The sequence below is a fragment of the Anolis sagrei genome, chromosome 1, assembly GCF_037176765.1.
Source record: "Anolis sagrei isolate rAnoSag1 chromosome 1, rAnoSag1.mat, whole genome shotgun sequence".
Classification (NCBI taxonomy): domain Eukaryota; kingdom Metazoa; phylum Chordata; class Lepidosauria; order Squamata; family Dactyloidae; genus Anolis; species Anolis sagrei.
Window position 1 is genome coordinate 56,620,823 of NC_090021.1, and position 22,883 is coordinate 56,643,705.

At 38.4% G+C, this 22,883-nt stretch overlaps 1 protein-coding gene across 2 annotated transcripts in view; it reads right to left on the bottom strand.

The window, feature by feature from the left end:
* Positions 1-4,505: 4,505 nt before the first annotated feature.
* The window catches only part of FMN2 (formin 2), a 187,865-nt gene continuing 169,487 nt past the window's right edge, over positions 4,506-22,883 (bottom strand). For both annotated transcript variants that reach the window (XM_060753881.2, XM_067464831.1), the window contains 3 exons: positions 20,598-20,747; positions 7,674-7,755; positions 4,506-6,356 (listed from right to left, as the gene is read on the bottom strand). In XM_060753881.2, coding sequence (XP_060609864.2) covers positions 6,330-6,356; positions 7,674-7,755; positions 20,598-20,747 — 259 coding nt within the window. In that variant the 3' untranslated portion in view covers positions 4,506-6,329. The remainder of the gene's footprint in view (positions 6,357-7,673; positions 7,756-20,597; positions 20,748-22,883) is intronic.

Genomic DNA, 22,883 nt, shown 5'->3' on the forward strand with positions numbered 1-22,883 from the left:
TTATTGTTTTTAGTAAAAGATAAGGAGCACTGGAAGTGTGAGAAGGCACAGTTACAAGAGTATATTAAAATAAGATCATAGAACCATGACTTTGCAAATTGGGACAATTGTGTGAGGGAAGAACGGTGCATCATCAAAGGTGCTCATCCTACTATGTATCTCCTATCTCTGACTGCACAACTGCCATGGAGTAGAGGCTTTGTGAGATAAAGTCCTTAGTCTTATCTATTTTACAAAGAAAAATAGTGTCTAGCATTCTACATCAAACACATCTAACACATTTATTTTATGTATTTTATTTTCACAATTTTTCCAGAGTATGTTGGTTTACTGATTTCTGTTTAGAAACAGATGAAAGTAACCTAAAATGCATAAAGGTTACAACTTCTTTTATCTGAAAGGCCTTTGAATTTGCAATTAAAATTTGTTTTTTAAACTAAAAATGAATGTTCTTTCACTGTATCTTGTGTGTGTGTGTGTGTGTGTGTGTGTGTGTGTATAAACATTTTATTTAAATTGCTTGTTCTGATACTGGAATTCTTGTCCCATCTTACTCATTCTTTGACTTCATTAAACTGTGTGTAGCAGAATATTTTAAAAGCATGCCTGTGTGATCTCGCATCAACAGTTCAATAGTCCACACTGACTACTTTATGAGAATGAATGTCTATCCCATTTGCATGAGAATAAATGTCTATCAAATTCATAAAGATATGGTGTTTTTCAGACATCAGCCTGCCATCTGGTGGTAAACATATTAATCAGTCAACTGTAAATTGTCATATGTTTCCATAGTTGTTCCAACCCATACAGTGCATCAGGAAAACAATTCAGTTTTTCCCCTTGGGCTACCTTCCCATTTTTCTTGCCAGACCTCCCCAGAAATGCATAATACAGAACATTCTTTCTAACACATCAGTCCACAGTAACCATTTCTGAAGTAACTGGTTGAACATCCAACACAAGTTATGAGCAGAATTCAGGAACGATAACTGCACACAAGGAACAATGAGACCACCTCTAATTATTCTATTCTTTGATTGCTGTGGGCTTCTCTTCCTGTCTTGATAAATTGTTGTGGTTGGATAGGGAAAAGCCAAGAAGTGTAGAGGAAAGAACACAGAGTTTGTTTTGAAAAAGACCACCAGTACAAGGATAGCATTCCTCCAACAGGAAAGGAGATGTGAGTAATATATGGCATCAGGGTTTTTAAAGTAGGTAGTGAGTGGAATATTTTTCTGTTAAAGATATGACATCTTCTTGTTGAGAGCTACAAAACTAAGGATATAAGTCCTTGTTAGATTCTGTGTTGCATATTGCATGACAAAAAAAATGTAAAAATTGGCAACAGGAAAAATTGGCAACAGGAAAATTTGCATTTTGTTTTGTACATTTTGAGAAAGTCAGAAGAACCCATCAGTTGCTTTGTTGGCTTTCGTGACACTATCCATTTGTATCCATAGAGTATGAGTTAAACCTATCCCAAGACCTCAATATCAACCTCTAGAAAAGCAACCTTTACTTTCAGTAGTTGGTAGTTTTGAGCAAACTATATTTCAAAATCTCATGAAATAATGAAATCAGATGCACTGTGACGGCGCGTGTGGCGCCTCATATACTTAGAACTGTTAGTTGCAGGATTTTAAACTGCCATTTTATTTCTGTTTACCTTGTACATGTATAGTTAAATGTCATTGGTTATTATAGCTGTCAATTTATTGTTGTTGTGCACCAATTGGCTTGTTTCCCTAGTTCTGTTGTTTAGGCTCTGCCCCTTCCAAGGGAGAAAGGGAAGGTTTCTCCCTCACCCTTTTTACCTCAGTAAAAGACTCATTGGATGGACGTGTCCAAAAGTTTGGCCCAAAAGCCCCTGGTCAAGGCATTTTTTACTACCAGTTCTTAAGTTTTACCCCTGAGTCTTATTCTTTATGTTCAAACCCCCTGAACGAACATGTGAAAACTTCAGGCGCCCTCACACCAGTTCTTTGGCACCATAGGAAGGTCTTGTCCTTCAATTTAGGCCACTGAACTGGGGTTGTGGTTTGCTCCGGCATCCATAGCCATTGAGAGAGAGGGAACAGGAAAAGCTTCTCAGCTTATTACTCCTGGGACCCTGGACTTAGAGTTTACAAAGTATCTTTTCTCAGTTGAAACATAAAGTTTGTGTCAAAGAAAGAGAACTGTTAACAATAAACATCATTTCGAGTTAACTGTTGTGTTCTGGTCCTTGGGAGTTCCAGTTTCCCTAAAGGAGGGCAAGAAAGCAATCCCCTGGGGAAAGCAGTCACGTCCATGCCTCTTTCTCTATAGCCCCAGGCGCGACGGCACATGCACACAAAACAGTTTGACTCAGGATGTGCAGGATCCAGGGTCTCTCAAGATAGTTGAGATACCATGATGACATATTGTCAAAAAAAGAAAAGAAAGAAAAAAGAACATAACCCTATCATGACCAAGATCCTTTAATTCTGTCTCGTAGGATGCTGGGAGCAGATTGTTGATGCTGTAATATCTTAGCTCAGTGGTTCTCAACCTGTGGGTCCCCAGGTGTTTTGGCCAACAACTTCCAAAAATCCCAGCCAGTTTACCAGCTGTTAGAATTTATGGGAGTTGAAGGCCAAAAAATCTGGGGATCTACAGGTTGAGAACACCTGTCCCAGCTTATTTTTTGTCCTGTATTGCTTACAGTGAAGGCAGACAGATTTTCTGTCTTCCACAGTGACTCGGATTGCCTACATTTCATCTCACATCTAAGAACTAACAACAAACAGGGATAATTGGGGTTTGCATTTGGGCTTGGGGAAAATAAGTTTCATCATTTAAAACAGAGATTGACTAAATAGACAACTTAATAAGAACAGGAAACAAAAGATTACACTAGGCTATACAAGACAAAGGCAGTTTAATCGTGGGACCATATAATCATGAATTGATGCAACTGCACAACTGAAGAGAGGTACAACATCAAAAGTGCTCAATAGGGAATGTAACTGTTATCTATGTTAGCCTGATTGTAGCAGAATAGCAAGTTGATGTGTAAAATCCTTATTGAGATAAACTAAAATGCCAATCAACAACAGCTCAGCCCACACCACAGCTTTTTCCCATGTGCTACTAACATAAAGGAATACCTTGGTAATACTTTATTCTATAATGTCAATGTCCATATGTTATCCATACCAAAAACACTGTAATTGGAGATGGTTGGTGAATGTTTTGTCTCAAGGCTATCAATGATCAATGCATCTCATCTCCTTCAGTCTTGCTCTCTATCACATTACTATATATATGTCTTAGGCAATTATATTGCAGACAAACTGGCTGGCTTTCTTCTTCTACTTCTTTTTAACTCTTTTGAGCTATCTGAAGTACTTCAGCCATGCCATTCTACCCTTAAACTGAATCATGACAATTCAATCCAATCCAGAGCATGAATATATTAGTCAAAATCATCCTGGATCAATACAGTCTTCAGAACCCAACTGAAGGAGTTATACATCCCTATAACAAGCTCATTCATTCACTCAAATTGTGCCTTTTCCCTGAGTTTGGGACTCAAGGTAACTTAGGACTTCATCAGATGGGTGTGAGGAAAGCAGGGGAAAGTGGAGGGAACTGTCTTACCTGATCTTTCTCCATCTTCTGGGATGGCAAGTCATCCCATGTCCTTTCCGTCTTTCTCCCTCTTTTCCCATCCTTTATCTGCTTTTCACCACTTTCTCAGGTTTGGTTAACACCCAACTCCTTAAAACAGACTTCTGGATTCTTTTCCATGTGCTGTGGAAACAGAGCCCCATGGAGTCCTACCAGAAGTGCCCTTATGTCATGGGATGGCTTCCATGGGACTCCTGTGGGGCTCCATTTCGAAAGCACATGGAAATGGAGCCAGAAGTCTATCTGATGAAGTTCCTAAAACAAAAATAAATACAGATAAAAAGCTGATGATGTAATAGTTTGAAAACAATTCAATAGCTACCATATTGAAATATCAATAATTAAAATAGTATAAAAATCATTCTTAAAACACAATAAAATCAAACTGCACTCCCTTGGTATTAAAGAGTCTTCTGCAAAAAAAAGCTAATAACCAAATATTTATTTAAAAGCAAAAGAACTGGCAGTGAAAGAAAATCAGAGAAAGTGCTAACCTAATTTTCTGTGTGAAGTTTTTTTTTTTTTTTGCAGAAGACGACGCTGAAAAGTTTCTTTACAGAAGTATCCTCTCCAAACTAGCCTTCCCTAAGGCATCTTCAAGCATTGCCTGCGCACATAGGGAGATATGATCTCTCAGATAATCTGGAGCTCAGCCATATAAGAAACACAACACTAAATCCTTATTCCCTTATCTACCTTCCAACTGACCAGCAATATCTCTATCTTGTCTGAAGGAAACTTCTGTTTGTTCACCCTCATCCAGTCTGTTACGTAGCATAGATATAGGTTTGGTTGCAAAATAGATTCCCTGGAATTTAATCTCCTCACAAACATTACCAACAAAAACAACATTGATCTCATTATGTCTTTTATTTTTCATATAAATTAACATTCTAAAAAATTGGAATAGAAACACTAAATACAATATTGCACATAGCGATCTTTGTTATTTAATTTAGTATGGCAATATACACACTGTTGATACTGAAGGGAAGGGGAAGTCTACAAAACAGAAACATGCTACTATGGTTTTAAATGCACTTAAATGAAAGAAAATGCAAGTGTTAAACAGCAAATACTAGAGTTTACATAAATACAAACATGAGATTTTATCAGTGCTATTAAAATATCTTTTACTTCTTTATTTGCTTGTGATAGGTCTCTTGTAACAATCTTCTCTTTTCCCTTTCCCAAGAAATAACTTTATTCCTGTCACACTATAGGATTTAATAATGCAGTTCTTGGAAAACACATAAAGGGACTATCAGGAACAATCCTGAAACACAACAGAATTTTAGGCTGATCACGTAACAGAAAACAATTTTCTCAATGAATGAAAAATATATCTTTTTAGTGCTTGGCATTTAAAAGGTCAATTCCTGAGGTCATAATTGTGCAGCCCTTATGATTCCTGGAACCATATATTAACCTCTGGACAACCAGGTATCATGTACTGGACTACATGGAGGAGAAATAAAATCAACAGCTTAAAACTCAAAACCTCCCCAGCACCTTCCATGCTAAAGGGCTTTGGGATATATATATATATACATCTTCCTAATTTTAGCTGTTTTCAGAATGTTGAAAAGCTGAAGCTACAGTGTATGGAGGAGATATTGTAAACTGAAGATGATAAATCATTAGATTGCTTCTGGTGGCTGAGATTAAAAAGTGCAAATAATTGTAACTGTTATATGTCATTTATAGGATGGTTCTAGATAAAATATAACACCTCAATTAATTTTTGATCCTTTGCTTTGTTAACAGAAATTTGAAGTTCATATTATCAACTTGATGATCTAGAATGATTAAAAAGGGAAAGGTCTTTAGCCCTGCAAACAGAATGGTTCAGCAGATTCTTAGGAAATATACAGCAAACTTTTCATTGCTGTATAAACAGATCACTTAAAATATACATAGTATACCCAAGTCTATTTAAAAACCTCCAAACTAATCCTACCTTACTGCACCCAGACAGCGTTCCTCTGTTTTGCTTCCATCACTTATATCTGGCAGAAGATGAAGAGAAAATGCCCCCCACTTTATGAGTTATAAGGATAGCCATGTTGAACATATTGTTTTGGAATTGGAGGCTATGAGAAATGAAAATGAGTATAGAGAGTAAATTTAGAGAACAGAGCATATTGTGTGAAAGGAGCACTTTACCAATTCAACATACAACTACAAATGTCAACGCAAAATGGATAGAAACACTTCTCAAGAACTGAAATTCTTCCACCTAATCTAAATGCACTGCTATAGCTGTATTTGCTTGAAAAGATATTGTCAGCAGAAATGGAAATCTAACATTTGCATGATGTTAGATGTTTATACAGTTTTCAGTTAGGACATATATTACCACTTACACACGTTGGTTTTTTTTAAGTTTATTATGCATATTCCTCCACACATTACAAAATAACATTTGGATTGGAAGGAAGCACAGGATACAGGAAATAGACATGTCTCTAACTCGTGATATCCATTACTGGGTTGCCCATGGAGCAGACTCATTCTTCACTGATTGCTTGGCAGATATTAGTTGGTAAAAAGAGGGGGGAAATGCAAAACAATTTCAAGAAATGACATGGGCTGTATGATATAGTTTTCCTTTTCTCCTCACAGATGGATAGAGTTAATTGAACAAGTGGACAATGACATCTGCCTTTCTTCTTTCATGTTTTCATACTTATCTTTGCTTTCTAGGGGGAAAAACACAAAGAAAAGTCAATAAAATATGTTTAAGAATTTCACAGAAGTTAATATGCCATCATGAGTAATACTCCTTAAAATAGAGAAAGGATGGTAAACTATTGTTTGTTGTGAATAGACCAGGCAGTTACGTGTTCTCTCCTCAAAAGCTGAAATTAAGGATGTGCAAAACCAAACAGTATGGAATATTATTTGGCAGGCTGCTGATGCAGAAATGCTGCACTTACATTATAATTACTGAATGTGTTTTTGTGTTTTTGCAACCAAGCCAGCAATTTAAAAAGAAAACATTTTTTTCACATTTGTTTAGTTCTTCATTGCCCTGTTTAATTATTAATAAATTACACTCAGGGCCCTAGCACTAAAATGACTGCAATGTTCCCAGCATCTAGCACTCCAGAGATGTGTGCTGTGAGGTGAAAGAATGATATAAGTTAGTTAAGCACTTACAGAAGATTGAGCAAAGCTGATCTATCTTTCTAGACTGCTATGCACTTTCCCCAATCTTGTTATCAGCACCAGAACTGCTTAAAGGTAGAAGTGAGAAATCTGTGGTCCTTTGGGAACTTTTAGACAACATTTTTCAGCTAACTTGACCACTGACCTGGCTAACTTTGGCTGCTAGGAAGTGAAGTCCAATAATATCTAAAAGACCATCTCTCTCACATTCCTGGTCCAAAGTAGTCTCTAAGGCAGAAGTGGCCCTAGGTAATTTTCAACGGTAAGCAAACAGTATTTTGGCGCTCCCCCCCCCCCAACCAATCACTGATATAGGTTGTTGTAGGTTTTTTCGGGCTATATGGCCATGATCTAGAGGCATTCTCTCCTGACGTTTCGCTTGCATCTATGGCAAGCATCCTCAGAGGTAGTGAGGTGATATATATATATATATATTCTGTTCATCGTGGGAGTTCTGTGTGCCATATTTGGTTCAATTCCATCATTGGTGGACTTCAGAATGCTGTGATGGCAAGCATCCTGATTCTGTTTGCTGCAGCTTTGCTCACTGGTGGGGGGGGGGGGGCTGAAAACATCACCTTTCTTGCACCCCAATGACAATGGAAGATACCTCCTTTGCCCAATGCAGCAGATTGCACTTCAGGTGATCTTACTGAACATGGAGAAGTTATGGTTCCACAACTAGGTTATGGAGCCATAACTGCAGTACTGAAGACCCACCAGTAATTATTGGCCTTCAATTGATTTCTTCTGAGACCAAGAATTGAACTACTCAGCACCACCTCATTTCCAGCTTAGGTTAGTATTCATAAAGTTCAGAAGCAATATCATAAACATGTTATACTTACAATTCCAGAATCATGCTTTTGTTTTATATTGTAAAGTGATTTTCCCTTTTTCTGTCTACATACTTCTTCAGCCTCTTTAAGTCTGCAACAGATTTAATTGATTGACCAAATCAAAACCACTTGTAAAGAAAAGAAGATCTGAACCATTATTTAAAGATAGTATTTTTCAATGTACAATAATCCTGAAAGCTTGCAGAAAATAAATTATAAGCATTGTTGTCAAGAAAAAGCCACAGAAGCTGTAATAGGTGCACTGATATTTTAAGGGTATTTAATATAATCTTATTTAAGAACTGAACAGGATGACAGCATAAGATATACGAGGGTTGGAACTTTAATAGTTGCAACATTGCTGTAAAGATGCCACGCAATGAAACCAAAGAATGTCACGTATACCACACGTTAGTTACATACCTACCGTAACTCTGAGCAAAAAGACTCGCCCTTCCTATATCACATGCATGCGGAGTGACGCGAAGAACTGAGCCTCGTATTAGCTTGTGGTCTAAAGTGAGTGTTGTAATGATGTTCAAAATTTCGTCAGAACCCCAGCAATGTGAAAGTTATGGTGATTCTTGTGTACAACTGTGATGGTGTAATCCTAACGCATATCATTCCCCCACATCAGACCGTCAATGCGCAGTATTACTGCTCATTTTTGGAACACCATCTCAGACCAGCTTTGAGAAAAAAACAGCGACATTTTCTGCAGGACACCCCTATCATTTTGCATGACAATGCTCGGCCACATGCAGTGCAAGCTGTGGCTGATTTGCTCAATCAATGGGGCTGGGAAGTCCTGTACCATCCACCATACCCTCCAGACTTAAGCCCTTGTGACTTTGACTAAATTCCTAAGATGAAGGTACCACTTCTTGGCATTAGCTTCAGAACTGTTCCAGAGATTCTTGTGGCAGTAGATGGCTCCATTCGAACTATCAACAGAACAGGCGCAGCAACTGGCGTGCTATGACTTCCACATTGTTGGAAATGCATTGTACACGATGCTGGCGACTGTATTGAAGGAGTGTAAAACTTAGTGGCATGTATCACTTTTGTATTATATGCAAATAAATAGTTGTCACTATTAAAGTTCCAACCCTCATACAAAGATTTTCCACTGATTTTTTAATGTCTTATATTCTTTGCAAACTTATTTAAAAAATCAGATCCAATCTTGCTGCAGTTTATTTGATTGCTACATTATTTCCCCAATCATTACATTTATTCCATGACATTCCTGAAAATGATTCATCATAAATCACATGTTGCTTTATTTCTTTGACCATACAAATGTTTTGTGTGAAATATATTTTACAATTCAATAAAATGAAAACTCCAGCTCATGGACTTGATCATACCAATATTTTCTATCACAAACAACAAAATAATCCTTCTAAAAAGCTCAGTGCCAGGAATAAGGTTAAATGAGCCCAGAAAATCCCTTTGACATATAATTTTCTTAACTATTCCATGAAAATATCCAACATTATCCATTTGCTTTGCAGGTAATGTTACTGGTGTAACATGTTGCTACTAAGCTCTGATGCAGACAAACAAAAAAGAGCTGAAACAAATAATACTGTATAATATAAACTGACTTTACTTCTCTGTTTGTTTCCACTGTCCTTGTTTGTTATTACATTTCTGAACTTACCTTTTCTAAAACTGGGAAAAGTGAAAGACAGGGGTTTAAAAATAATGAACTTATCAGTTCTTAAAATGCCATCTATGGGATGTATCATTCCATCTCTGGGGAACATACAGCACATCCAGAGTGAGAGCATTTATCACGATATTCTCTCCAATGCATCCTGACCACCCTGGTCTGCTTCCAGAGATTTAAATCTCTGATGTAAAAGAGGATTCCTTTGCTTTGGGAGTTTTACCATTCTACCCTCATGATTTGACTTACAAGGTCATTTCTTTAGATATGTAAGTAATTTGTTAACAGTTGTAGGAAAAGAACAGAGCATTTCAGGAGACAGAATGGCTGGATGCTAGCACTCCTGGAAGCTGTCTGAGACTAGATTAGATGGAAAAATCTACAACCCAGTCCAACACATACACAAAGAAAATACCAAAATATGTAGCACGAGATGTTATTTCTGTGATTTCCCCAAAGAGCAGACAGTGTTGATAAAATAGACCATCTCAATAAGCTGTTCATATTACAAGGTCCACACATCCAAAACTCAAAAACCTAAAAGCACAACAAACCACAAATACTAAACCAATATGATACCAGAGCTTGGAAAAGTTACTTTTTGGGACCTTGTTTCCTAGAAACCTCCAGGTTGCAGTGGCATAGCAGCTGAGGAAGTCTGATGGTTTGAATCAGAAAAGTAATTTTCCAAAGGTCTCTCAAATAGAGATGTTGGTTGTGTTGATGCAAGATAGTTGCAACATGAATGCAAAATGAATTCAGGTAGGTGAATGCAATTATTTTGAGTTAGTGTGATTCTTGAATCATAGAACTTGAAAACCATCCCTCATCACACTACAAGCAGGTACCAGCAGGGTCGTAGTCAGACACAAAACTGTGTCAGGTTTACTCATGCATGTTAACTGGTTAACCAATTCATGAGTAAACCAGGTTTTTTTAAACCTGACACATTTTGGGGTGTGTGTGTGTGTTAAACTCTTAACCCCCCACCCCCTTGCCAATGATGTGTTGGAGTGGTCCCAGCTGGGGACTATAGGTGACAACAAGGGATGTTCTGCCATTTTCTGCTAGATACTAACTTTGCCTTGTTGATTTGTTTCTTCAGTTCCTTCAGGTTTGAGTCTTTACCTTGTAGGTCTGAGTCCCAGTCCTTCTGAACAAAGTAGCTGATATTTGCTCCTTGTAAGAGACTTTGTGATTACTCCTGAATATTGCCTATTGTTGGCTATTTTGGAAGTAAATTCAGTTACTTTTGTCCCCATTTGTTTTTCTCTCTCCCTATTCTTTCTAATCTAATCCAATCCAATATTTTATAGAATTTGAGATCTGAGTTTGTATTTGAAAATACAAATTCTCTGTATTCCAGAAGTTATTGTTACTCCACAGATTGTGAAAAAGAAGACTGGAAAAGGTCTAGCTAGACTTTATCAGTCGTGATTGGAAAGTTATCGGTAATTGCCTCCTGCCAGGTTGAAAACTAACCCAGATTCTTTAAGTTCCTTTTAACAGAAGAATGTAAATCTTGCTTGCAAAAACAAATAATCTTTCTGCTTCTCCTACTACTAGAACTTACGTATTTCTGTTCAAGTTTTTTTCTGAAGAACAGCACCTTTTGCAAGATACTAATAATACTAATAATAAAATGAAAATTACAAGCAAACCTGTGAAAAAGTCTCAAAATATCTGAAATATCTCATAGTGATGCCTCAATATGCTCAAGATACCTCTTCTCACTCAATGTGTGAACATTTGCAAGAAATCTTTCAGGGTGAAAATGCAAAAAAACCTAAGATATAAGCTGAGATTTTACAGGCTGCCCGTGCCCCAAGACTAGTCTGGTAATCTCCCCAATATCTTCTAATATTCAAATATATATTCATAGAATAGTATAACACTGTCTTGGAGACATCTTACCTATCATTTATATTTTTTTAAGGTTTTGTTATTCAAAAGCATGCTATTCAAGGCATTTGCTAATTCTAACCCTGAATAAAAAGCAGCTAGTCAGCAGAGGGTTAATCTAAACAAAGAGAATGGGTCCTTGTTTCTGTCATAATTAAGTTGTTTTTCCTCCCAGCACTTTTACCGCTCTATCCTTCTTATTTATTGTCAGGCAAATGTATACAAAATGTTCACTGTGATTAAGTCTGAAAACAGTTTGTAAGATGAATAAGATAGATTCAGGGAAAGAAACCAGACATCCCTGCAAAATCATTTTATCTACCTTCTGTACCAAACACAAGCCTGATCATGGGCTTATAATGAGAGAATTTCTTCCATCCTTCAGCCCAGAAAGAAGGGAAGCCACTTCCCTGCCACTAAGCATTAATAATTTTGTCTAAAGGAGTATCTCTGGTAGACAGATTCATTTCCTACTGGCTCCAAGTTGGTTTGTGCAGATACCTTTACACTTTGCCTGAGTGTAGTAGGACGTGACTAATTTAAACAGACTGACAAGGCTGGAATGTTCCTACATTTGGTAATGGAAATGGCCACAACAAGTCTTCCAATAATAATCTATGGGGTAGCTAACATTATTCTTTTTAGAAACAACTTCATATCAATTTTATCTATGTATTAATTCAGTGCTCTGTGAAAGTGGAAAGAAAAGGAATACAATCCAATTCAATTTTGAAAAACAGCATGGTTTCTGTTTGCTTTCTAAAATAGAAGTTTAAAATATTCTGCTTTCATTCCTCTCCCCTCACCCCACTAGACTTATAGTAGCAAAAGGCTCACACATTCAGATGGGCACTGAGGATTTGTTTTAATCCACAAGCTTCCTTGCTTTCATTCATTTTTATTTCTCTATGGTTGAGCTATTACAAGCGAATACAGGCCATAATAGCAACTTCAGGGGTGGTTCTGGTTCTAAGTTGTAACCAGGATGCCCTTGAGATGTTTTGAATTAGGCCTTGAGCAAGAATCTATGACATTTGTAGGACATAGAGTTGGGCAAGGCTACTGTAATTCTTCCTCCTTTCAATTCCTTCCTAATAGGCAATAACAACAAGTACTCAAGGAAAATATTCCCTTCAGTCATTCCTTCCATTGCTACAAAACCAATATTGCAGCTTGGTAAGATAAACATAAACGTAAGATAAACATAAGCATGCTGGTATCCTAGGAGGAAACACCTTCCCTCAGGCTAAAATCCTCTGTTTCTCTTATACAGTGGTTCCCAACTTTTTTTTTTTACCAGGGCCCACTTAACTGGGGACCACTTTGACCAGGGCCCACTTTGACTAGGGATCACTTGAACAGGGACCACATTGAACAGGGACCACTCTCCAACATTAGTACTAAAAGGGGTGGGGCTGGTCAGCTCTCCAGAAAGGAGCAGAAATAAAATTAAATAAATAAAGAGGAAGGGGGCTCGCAGACCGGATTTTCGTTCTCATGGCCCACTGCTGGGCCACAGACCACAGGTTGGGAACCACTGCTCTTATGGGACTGAGCAAACTGATACATGCCAGAACTATGTAAATGTTTAGCTTCACCTGTGAGTTATCTCAAGACTGACCTCTCACATGCCATCCCAGTTTCTTCCTACAACTACACACTGGAGAACAAACAAAATATTAAGACCAAACTACATATTATGTAGGACACACACACATTGCTTTCCTCACTTCATCTGTGAGGAAAGAACTTAAACCAAGAAAATTGGACTAAACTGGAGGAAAGGGATCAGACAGCATCTTGGTTCTAGTCCAAGTTAATTGGAACATAGTTAATTTTCATTGGAGTTCAAATCAGATCTCTAATATCCCATGTAACATGTTACCTGTCTTGACACTGGTGGAAAACAAAATGTCAGGTAGGATGATCTCAGGTCTTTATCAAGGAAATTTGGATATAACTAGGAAATTAGCATGATTGTGTAGGTTGAGGGGACTTTGGTAAAGTGAACATCTGTGTATAAGGAGAAGAGGGAAAGAATAGAAGCAGTTATGAAGAGCAAAACTCTTGCATCATAGAAAGATTTCCTAACAGCAGCTTATAGGCTGAGGAACTTCAAGCACCCTTTACTATGTTGGTAATATTAAACAAAACTAAAATGAAAATGAAATAAAAAAGTAACAGAATTGAACTATCTCTCTACCCACTCATCTCCCAAACCAATAATAATTCCCAATTCTCCGGGTGTCTTGTTCTCTAGTCAGAATTTCTATTTCCTATTCAGATGGTTAACAAAAGATTCCTTAAATTACTTTGAGAACACATGCCTAGTGCTATACGATTTAATGCCTCTCTTGGAAAGAAGAAGTGACAGCTTACCAGCATGCTCCTTCTTATGAGATGCATAGCTACAAAATGCCAGACTTTAAATCGTTCAACAGCAAGCTTTAAATCATTCTGCCAAGTAATCTGTAAGGAGACATACCAGTCTTTCTTCAGAGGGAAATCAATGAACTGGGGAGACATACTGGCCAGGAATCTCTCCTTTCATCTAGATGTACAACACGACACACCAGGTGCCAGTTTTAACTGCTATTCTTGCAAGAATGGGCAACTTTTACAGTTAAACAAGACCAAGATGCAGTGTGCAATTGGAAAGTGTGGCAGTAGCTGCTAGAATGGGAAAAAATCAAGTTTAACTTGAGAAACCCTGCATCAAGAATTCTGATGATTTCACTCGTACATATTCATGACAAACTTATGTATGGTGTAATCGCATTCCGCAGTCAACCTTGTCCTGGCTATGGGATCAGGCTTTTGTAGATTAGGTTGACTTGCTGACGTGACGACTTTTATAGAACTGACTGGCTGCACCTTGGATGATTATCCAAACCGGTGACTGCTGACTGCTTCATTGTTTTTATAATGTTTTATACTGTTTTATACTTTTTATACTGTTTATTGTTATACTGCTGTTAAACTGTATATTTATGTTTCTCGTATGGGCACTATGGGATGCCGATTAGTTAGCTGTCCTGAGTCCCTCTGTGGGGGTTGAGATAGGATGGGATATAAAAGCCTGAAATAAATAAATAAATAAATAAATAAATAAATTGTATTAGTTGACACTTTTTCCTGTTGGAGTGACTTGAGAAACTGCAAGTTGCACTAAAGAATGCCTATGCAGATATAAGCTACATTTAATTTAAAGTTACAAGGATCCTCAGATGAATCTCTCTCTCTCTTTTCAGTTCTTGCTTCAACAGACAATTGGGGTTCCTGCTGTAAATGCTTTTATCTAGCATTTATCTAGCATGGAAGGAGGTTAAATGATGAGAAGAAAACATTGAGCTTTGCAGCGAACATTGCAAAAAAAAAAAAAACAAATTAAATAGCTGTCATATTGACCAATTTCTTCCTTTGGGTGCTCCATGGATCTTTTGTATGTTATCCACCCCTACCACCCAAGAAGGGAGGAAAGGATCTGTCTATTTCACTACAATGAAAGGAGTGGAGAGAATATAGAAGTGCATTTTTGCCAATGCCACCTTTTGTGAGACCTTAATATAAGCTGTTTGTTTCAGGAAAACCTTCTGTCCCTTTCAGTTCACACACCACCTAAAAGAATAGAAAATTGTAAGAGATGTGTGGCTTACAAAACCTTGGAATGAGCAATAAAGATTCCTGCCATTAGTTTGGAAGGAGATGTTTCCCTCTCTTAGCCAGAAATCTCAGAAGTGAAAACTAATGATGAGTGCTGAAAGAGCATAGCACAGTCACACTCCTTAGCTGTCAATGTCGAGCTCAGTAAATTCTTGGATACCTTCATGTATTATTGAACTACTGGAATGTAATCCATTGTTCATGAAAGTAATATCTGATTACTCAAAGATTTTAACATATACCACATTGAATTTGGAGGTTTTCTGTTTGTTTTTAGAAGTCAGCACTTAAAATAAAATTCTGGAAAGAAAAAAAAAGGTTCAAGGTTTCAGAGCAAAGTTTTTAAAAAACAAACAGGTGAGTCATTCAGATACACACACACACACACACACACACACAAAACACGCACATACACACACCTGGCTTGAAATTCTCCTTGAACATGGAAAAATATCCAGGTGAATGCAAAGATGTAAACCCAATGAAATGATTTTCCAATGAAGTAACAATTAATGCAATTCATAGCTTACATCGTTCTGATAAGACCAAACTGAAGGATGTCATATTGTGAAAGGAAAAGAGAACTGCTTCCTTAAGGAACATGGAGATGATGGCTTTGGAATAAATAAATGTTTTTGGAAGGAATCATAATCAACTTCCTTATCTGCCCCTTTTGCAGCATCAATGGACATATTCCTTGTTATTTTAATCAACGATGGCCAATTGCATCAAATCCATCACTGGTCAGAACTGGGACTTCGTGTTCATCAATCTAAATGGTTTTCATTTTTGTCTTTCCCTTAACAAAGACATTCATATGGACATTCAAGATTGGATCATCAGTGAATGTGGCAACCATTTCACCACATGAATTTGATGAAGTCTTGGAAAGTATGATTGGATCTTCAGTGAATGTGCCTATCAGATTTCTTAACAAAACTCAGGATTACACCACCCCATCTGTTGAAGATCATAAACAGCTCCCTTGAGCAAGGAGTCTTTCCAGAGGGTTTAAAAGAGGCGGTGGTCTCTCCTTTGCTGAAGAAACCAGATTTAGATCCCTCGGTTCCCTCCAGTTACCGCCCAGTTTCAAATCTCTCGTTCCTGGGCAAGGTGATTGAGAGGGCAGCAGCAGAGCAGTTGCAGCAATTCCTAGACGACACAGCCGGACTAGATCCCTTCTAATCCGGCTTCCGTGCGGGGCACGGGACAGAGACTGTGCTGGTCTCCATCACGGATCACCTTCGATGCCAGCTTGACCAGGGCGGGTCAGCGCTGCTTGAGCTATTGGATCTCACAGCAGCATTTGACACAGTCAACCACAATCTCTTGGCCCACCGCCTTGCTGTTGCTGGAATCAGGGGGACAGCTTTAAACTGGCTGTCCTCCTTTCTTCACAACTGTGGACAGCGAGTGGAGAGGGGAGGCCTGGTCTCTGAGAGGTCCCCTCTATCTTGTGGGGTTCCTCAGGGGGCCATTCTCTCCCCTCTGTTGTTTAACATCTATATGCAACCACTTGCTCAGCTGGTTTGAGGTTTTGGGCTTGAGTGTTATCAGTATGCCGATGACACTCAGCTGGTGCTGAAGATGGAAGGCCGACCGGACTCTGTACCTGATTGTTTCCATCAGTGCCTCGAGGCCGTTACTGGATGGCTGCATGCCAGCAGGTTGAGGGTGAATCCAGCAAAGACGGAGATCCTATGGCTGGGTGGACCGGGCAGTGGGGACATCCATCTGCCCACCCTGAATGGCGAGGCGTTACGCCCGTCATCATTGGTAAAGAGTCTGGGAGTCCTTTTGGACCCTCTGCTGACAATGGAGGCCCAGGTCTCCGCAGTGAGCAGAACCGCCTTCTTTCACCTGCGGCAGGCTAGACGGCTGGCCCCCTACCTGTCCAGGGACGACCTAGCTATGGTGATCCAGGCCACGGTCATCTCAAGACTGGACTACTGTAACGCCCTCTACATTGGCCTCCCTCTGTCGGTGATTCGGAAGCTCAAGTTGGTACAAAACGCAGCTGCTCGGCTTCTTGCGGGAATTCCGAAGAGATGCCACATAACACCAATCTTACTACAGCTGCATTGGTTACCGATTGAGCACCGGATCACTTTCAAAGTGATGGTACTCACCTTTAAGGCCTTGCATGGTCTGGGGCCAATGTATCTGAGGGATCGTCTCACCCCCTACCAACCCCAGAGATCCCTCCGTTCTGAGGACCAAGATCTATTGGAAGTCCCCAGTGTCAAGACCTTGCATCTAACGGCAACCAAACGCAGAGCCTTCACAGCAGTGGCGCCATCAGTCTGGAATGCTCTGCCACCTGAAGTTCGTGCCCTGCGGGACATACCAGCTTTCCGCAGGGCATGTAAGACATACCTGTTCCAACAGGCTTTTAATGTTTGATACTGTTGTTTTTAAATTGTTTTAAATTGCTTTTAAACTTTGTTAGATTTTAGCTATTCTTGTAAGCCGCTCCGAGCCCCAGGGGAGTGGCGGCATATAAGTTTAAATAATAAATAAATAAATAAATCTTCTCCTTACCTAGTTTCAGTATGTTATTTAGCTATGGATATTAACTGAGGTGCTTTCTGAAGACAGCAGCTGCAAGTCTCATAGAGTGCTGTCCATGACTGGTTGGTGCTGATACATTCATCAGCAGAAGCTGAGCTTAATTTACTTCTATGCCTGATCAAGCCTCTCCAATTATCCAGAAATAGCAGTAAATACGACAAACATTATTGAACAATAATAAGGAATCATACTGTGTTAAACAACAAGAAGACAAGACAAGAAAGGGATCCATTACCTCTAGTCACAGTTCTGCAGAAAATACTTTAGACTATAAGACCAAAGTTGCATGAACCCAACAGAACAATAAGCTTGATATCAGTAACTTTCTTTGCTGCTGTTATTGGCTATTTAGGAAAATTTCTGACTACCTAGTATTAACTGGTTACTGATATGCCAAAGCATGTACTGACTTTCCAGTCTTAACAATGAATGCATGACAGCTAAACTTGTGGTTGTTGAGTGTGATGCCTGTCCTGCTGTTTATAGTTGCATTACACCAGGGACTCACAAATTCATTCAGGCTTTAAGTAAAGTAGTCATACTAGATGACTGTAGAGATGTTGACCATCTAGCCTGGTCAATACACAATTGGGAAGAAGAAAAGAGTGAGTCTATGCTGTCAGTATTTTCTACTTAAGAAAATGAACATTCTCTATGGAACTTCAGATCAGTAATTTGGATATTGCTTAAAGCCACTGGAATTGAAAGGCAACAGGAACCCACCAGGGCATGTTCCACACAGAATAGCTTCTTGTACTCTTAGCTATCAGGAAAAATCCCCCAAGCTGAGTCAAGACATTTTCCAACACCTAAATGATTAAGTAGTTTATTAGGGCACCAGTTATGCTGTACTAGAATCTTCAATATCTACATTTATGGCATAACAAATGTGTTTGCCTTTAAGGTGTTTCAGGCCATAACACTCTTTATTTATCATCAATAGTGAGAAAGTGAGAAGGAACATGAGTCTTTCAACCAACATAAATTGTTATTATTTAAAGATTCATATCCTGCCTTTTCCCAGTTAAGATGAATAAAAATAAATAACAATATATTTACTAGGGCTGTGCAAAAATCCAGACCTGGGTCATAAATCATAAGTGATTTGGTAAATGTGTACTCACAAGCTGCATTACAAAACCAGCGCCATGCCCCCCCCCCCCAATGAATTTAAACAGTTATCTATGGAGATTTCGTGAAACACTTCATTACTTTCATAAGTCACAGTGAGCCAGCTTCTTCTTCAGCACAAGCAAACTCTACTGAGCGGCACAGGCAAACTTGGCATGTCACATGCTCTTTCCAGCTTATCAGGGCTTAGGGAGAGGGGAAAAGAGGGGCACTCGTGGCGTTTCTTTGGTCAACATTGTGAGCAAGGTGGGAGAGAGGAGGAAATCTGTGGTAGCATGTGACAAGTGACTACTAGGAGCTGAATTTTTCCATCCTCTAGTTTGCCTCCCTTATGCAGTACAGCTGAGGTGGGCCATACCAATGCTGTCCTTCCCTCTGATCCTATACGTGGAGCCACCTTGAACCAGCCAGCTTCCAGTCTCTCCAGCCAGCCATATCAGCTTTATTGACATGCGATACAGAAGACAAACTATGCAAGAATCTGAGCGCAGGATCTGCAAAGCATCACCTCCCCTCCCAAGTGTCTGTGTTTTATGGAGTTATGAGAGAGAGAGAACAAAACTTTTAAAATCTCCTTAAAATTACTGGATATGCAAATCTTTCTGAAGTCCTTGTGATGTTGTGCCATTGTAGAGACATTCAAGGGAATAGATGTTGTAGTTTTTTTTTTAAAAAAAAAAACAAGCATTGTGCATAAAAACTTCAAACATGTCCTTAAAATGAGTGAATGACAGAAATGTTTTCAAACTTGGAGAGCTTACAGTGGTAAATTTGTACTATAATTGTAGTAAGTTTCGTCTCAATAGCCCTAAAATGAGGGAGAGAGGATCCCCAGATCCCATTGGTGTGAATGGGAAAATAATATGACAAAAGAAAACTAACAAAAGTTTATTTATATATGACATGGGCCCCTTCAGAATTTTTCAAAAAAATTATAATCAAAATGGGGGGTTGCCCCAATATTGTAAATGCTGCAGAAAGTGTTCTACTATACCCTTTTCTCTTAATACTAGGTGCCAGGCAATTATTCTCCTATCAATGTTGCCAAGTGATTTTGGAGGGAGGTAATCTCCCCATAATGTTTTACTGTGCAAAATGCAGCCATCAAGATATTGTTGAACTATAGTTCATAGCATTCTTTATAATTAGACATGCAAACAAGGGATTATGAGTATGGCATTCCAACAATATCTGGAGGGCTGCACACTTTCCAACTTTGCATGTTAGTTTAAGAGTTGGAAGGGATTTTCGAGACTATTTTGTGTGATCTGAAATACAAAATGTAGCTATATGTATCCATGAAAAAGTACTACATATACGAAATATGGATAATTTATCACATTGAAAAGCATTTCTCTATAAAGAGTGAGTTACCAAAGCTCTGTCAAAAGAAATGTCTTCAGATACAACTGAAAAGATACTATTGAGAAAGCCAGTTCAGCTGCTTTAGGAAAAACCTTTCCACTGAGGATTTTATCTTCTCTGGGCTGAGAATAATTTGTTTTTTCATGTGTTTTAACTGACCAAGTTCCCATCCTCTTACCATTGCTATTCCATGGCTTGTCTCTAGGTGCATTCTATAATTATGCTTCTTAAGCCATTGGATATGGGAGATTGGAAGCCCCCACCTTTGCCAATGTCTAAGAGAGTGATACTATATTTGTATCCACTGATGAAACTCTTTCTTTTTCCCTTCCTGAAAATTCATAAGGGACAAAAAGCCAATAAATATGAAACGGACCAGCATTAGTCTATGAACCACCACTTCTTCTGAGCACAGAAGGGGGTACTGAAGTCTCATTCTGAAAAATAGGAAATCTGAAACTTTGAAGCCAATCATAGGTAAGAGAGTATGAGCAAAGAAAACCATGTACTACACAGATAGAGAGACAGACAGAGACACACAGAGAGAGACATTATATTTTGTGTATCCTTGTATTTATCCTAGCATTTCAAATAAGTTTAAAACCATAAGAAATGACACTACCTACCTTTCTTGCAAAATAAGCTTATTTTCCTTTTTCCATAATTCTTTGCAATCAGAGCTGAATTCATGCCAAATGCTGAAGAAAGCATTTAGGGATACTTCCTTCTCACCCATTTTTGCTTTCATACAGAAATATGATGCAGTCTCCAAAAAGCTATGGAAGAAATCAAAGATGGAATCTGCTTTTAGCATCAGTGAACAACATTCTTACTGCATCCATCACATATGATGTCTATTAAGTATGTTGATTAGTTTCCTGTCAAAGATATAATCTTAATTCTTTTGTTTTCAGAAACCTAGAACTCTGTTTACTTAGGAAAAGTAGGTTTGACATTTTCCATATATGTATCTTTGGAAGGGCAGAGCTCCTAATTAATTTTGTAAAACCAAGAAAATAAAACCACCATAACCATTCATATGTGACATTTTTACTACACCTCAAACATTTTGCAAAACAGACCACAATGTCTATTGTTCCTGAAAAGTACAAATATTCTATCACATTCCTTTTATGAAATAAAGATTAAATGTTGCATAGCAAAATGACTACCATGATAGATATGAAATCTTGAAATTAAACCCAACAGCAGTGAAACAGTGATTCCGTTGGATGATTGTTCTGTTAATAATCAGTAAATCTCTTTGCTGTGTCTGTTATAACATAGATAGACTATACATTCACGCAGGCAGGGCTGAAATAAAACATAATGCTCATTTTATTCTATTTATGTATTCAGAACAGGTTTTCAATACGCATATGGCAAAGGAGGGTGGACCATTCCTTCACTTGTGGAGGAGGACAGTTTGAAAAAGAGAGCAACCCCCACCTCGTTTGTTTTAATCCTATAGACCAGACATAGACAAACAGGTAGCTGCATTGAGTTATTATTTTTGGAAATTTGGCTTCTTTGTGTGAGCAAAATCAACCTCCAAGCCTTTTAAAGTGAAGTTATTTAAAGTTTGCTAATGAGACACTCCCCATGAAAGTATCCCCCGACTAAACCCATTTCAAGAAGAGAAAAAATCCGCTCTGGTAAATGACAGGAAAGTTTCTGGTTCTCATACTTTCCATTTTTATCAGTAAGTAATATTATTCAGAACAGTATCACCTGAGAATGAAAATTATGCACTTAGTTCCTCAAATATATTCACTCCCAGACATATAAACATACACGTATCAAATACATTATAACCACTGGATCTAGTGGGATCATGTTCCCAGTCTTTGCATGGGTACTTGAAACTATGGGTGATAGCAAACGATATTGAAATGAAGAACTTCTGACTGAAGAACACCAGTCATGCTGTAGGGCCTAGAACAGTAGTTCCCAACCTGTGGGTCCCCAGATGTTTTTGCCTTCAACTCCCAGAAATCATAACATCTGGTAACCTGGCTAGGATTTCTGAAAGTTGTAGGGCAAAACACCCTGGGACCCACAGGTTGAGAACTGCTGGCCCTGAAAATGCCACAGGAGGACTATTTTCCTAGATATGGATTGATGAAACTGAGGTACTGGTCTTACAGATATGAGGGTTACACGGTATGTTATTATGTTATATTCATTATAATTATGTTGTTACCTTTATCCATTGGCTTTATTGTAACCATTTTTTCTGTAAATTTACATAAAATAAATAAATAGATAAATTATGGGCATTGATTGTCAATGTCTTTGGAAAACATTGCCTTCTTGTGGTCTTAGATGGCTGGATACTGATAGCCCACATATTATCCTGGAGTCACACTAGAAATTTGCAGTATCCAGTGGTATGGGATGAGAAATGAGCAGAATCAAGAGGTGTTGTTGTTGTTGTTGTTGATGATGATGATGATGATATTGTTGTGTCTTCAAGCAATTTCCACTTTCTGGTAATCCACATAGTGTTTCCATAGCAAGATTTGTTCTGAAGGGGGTTGCCTTTGAAGAGAAACCATGACTTGCCAAGATCACTCAATGAGTTTCTATAGTTGAGCAAGGATTAGAACCCTAGTTCAGTACTCAAACCACTACACTACACTGGGTTTCTAGATCAATGGTAGCTGACAACAAATAATTAAAAAGACAGAAATACTGTGGACTTCAGCAATTCCTAACCCAAGTGTGGTCAATGGAAGGAGGATTGAGGAGGGGCCCAGCAAGCATGGCCCCAGTTCCATGCAAAAGTGTGTGAGCTACAAATGGCTGAAGTATGCTTGGATTGTTCAAACATGACATGTTTACTGCATGCCGTGATATACATGCTCGAATCCTATTTGACATGTAAAGCCTGAAGCTTCCCTTGGAATGGG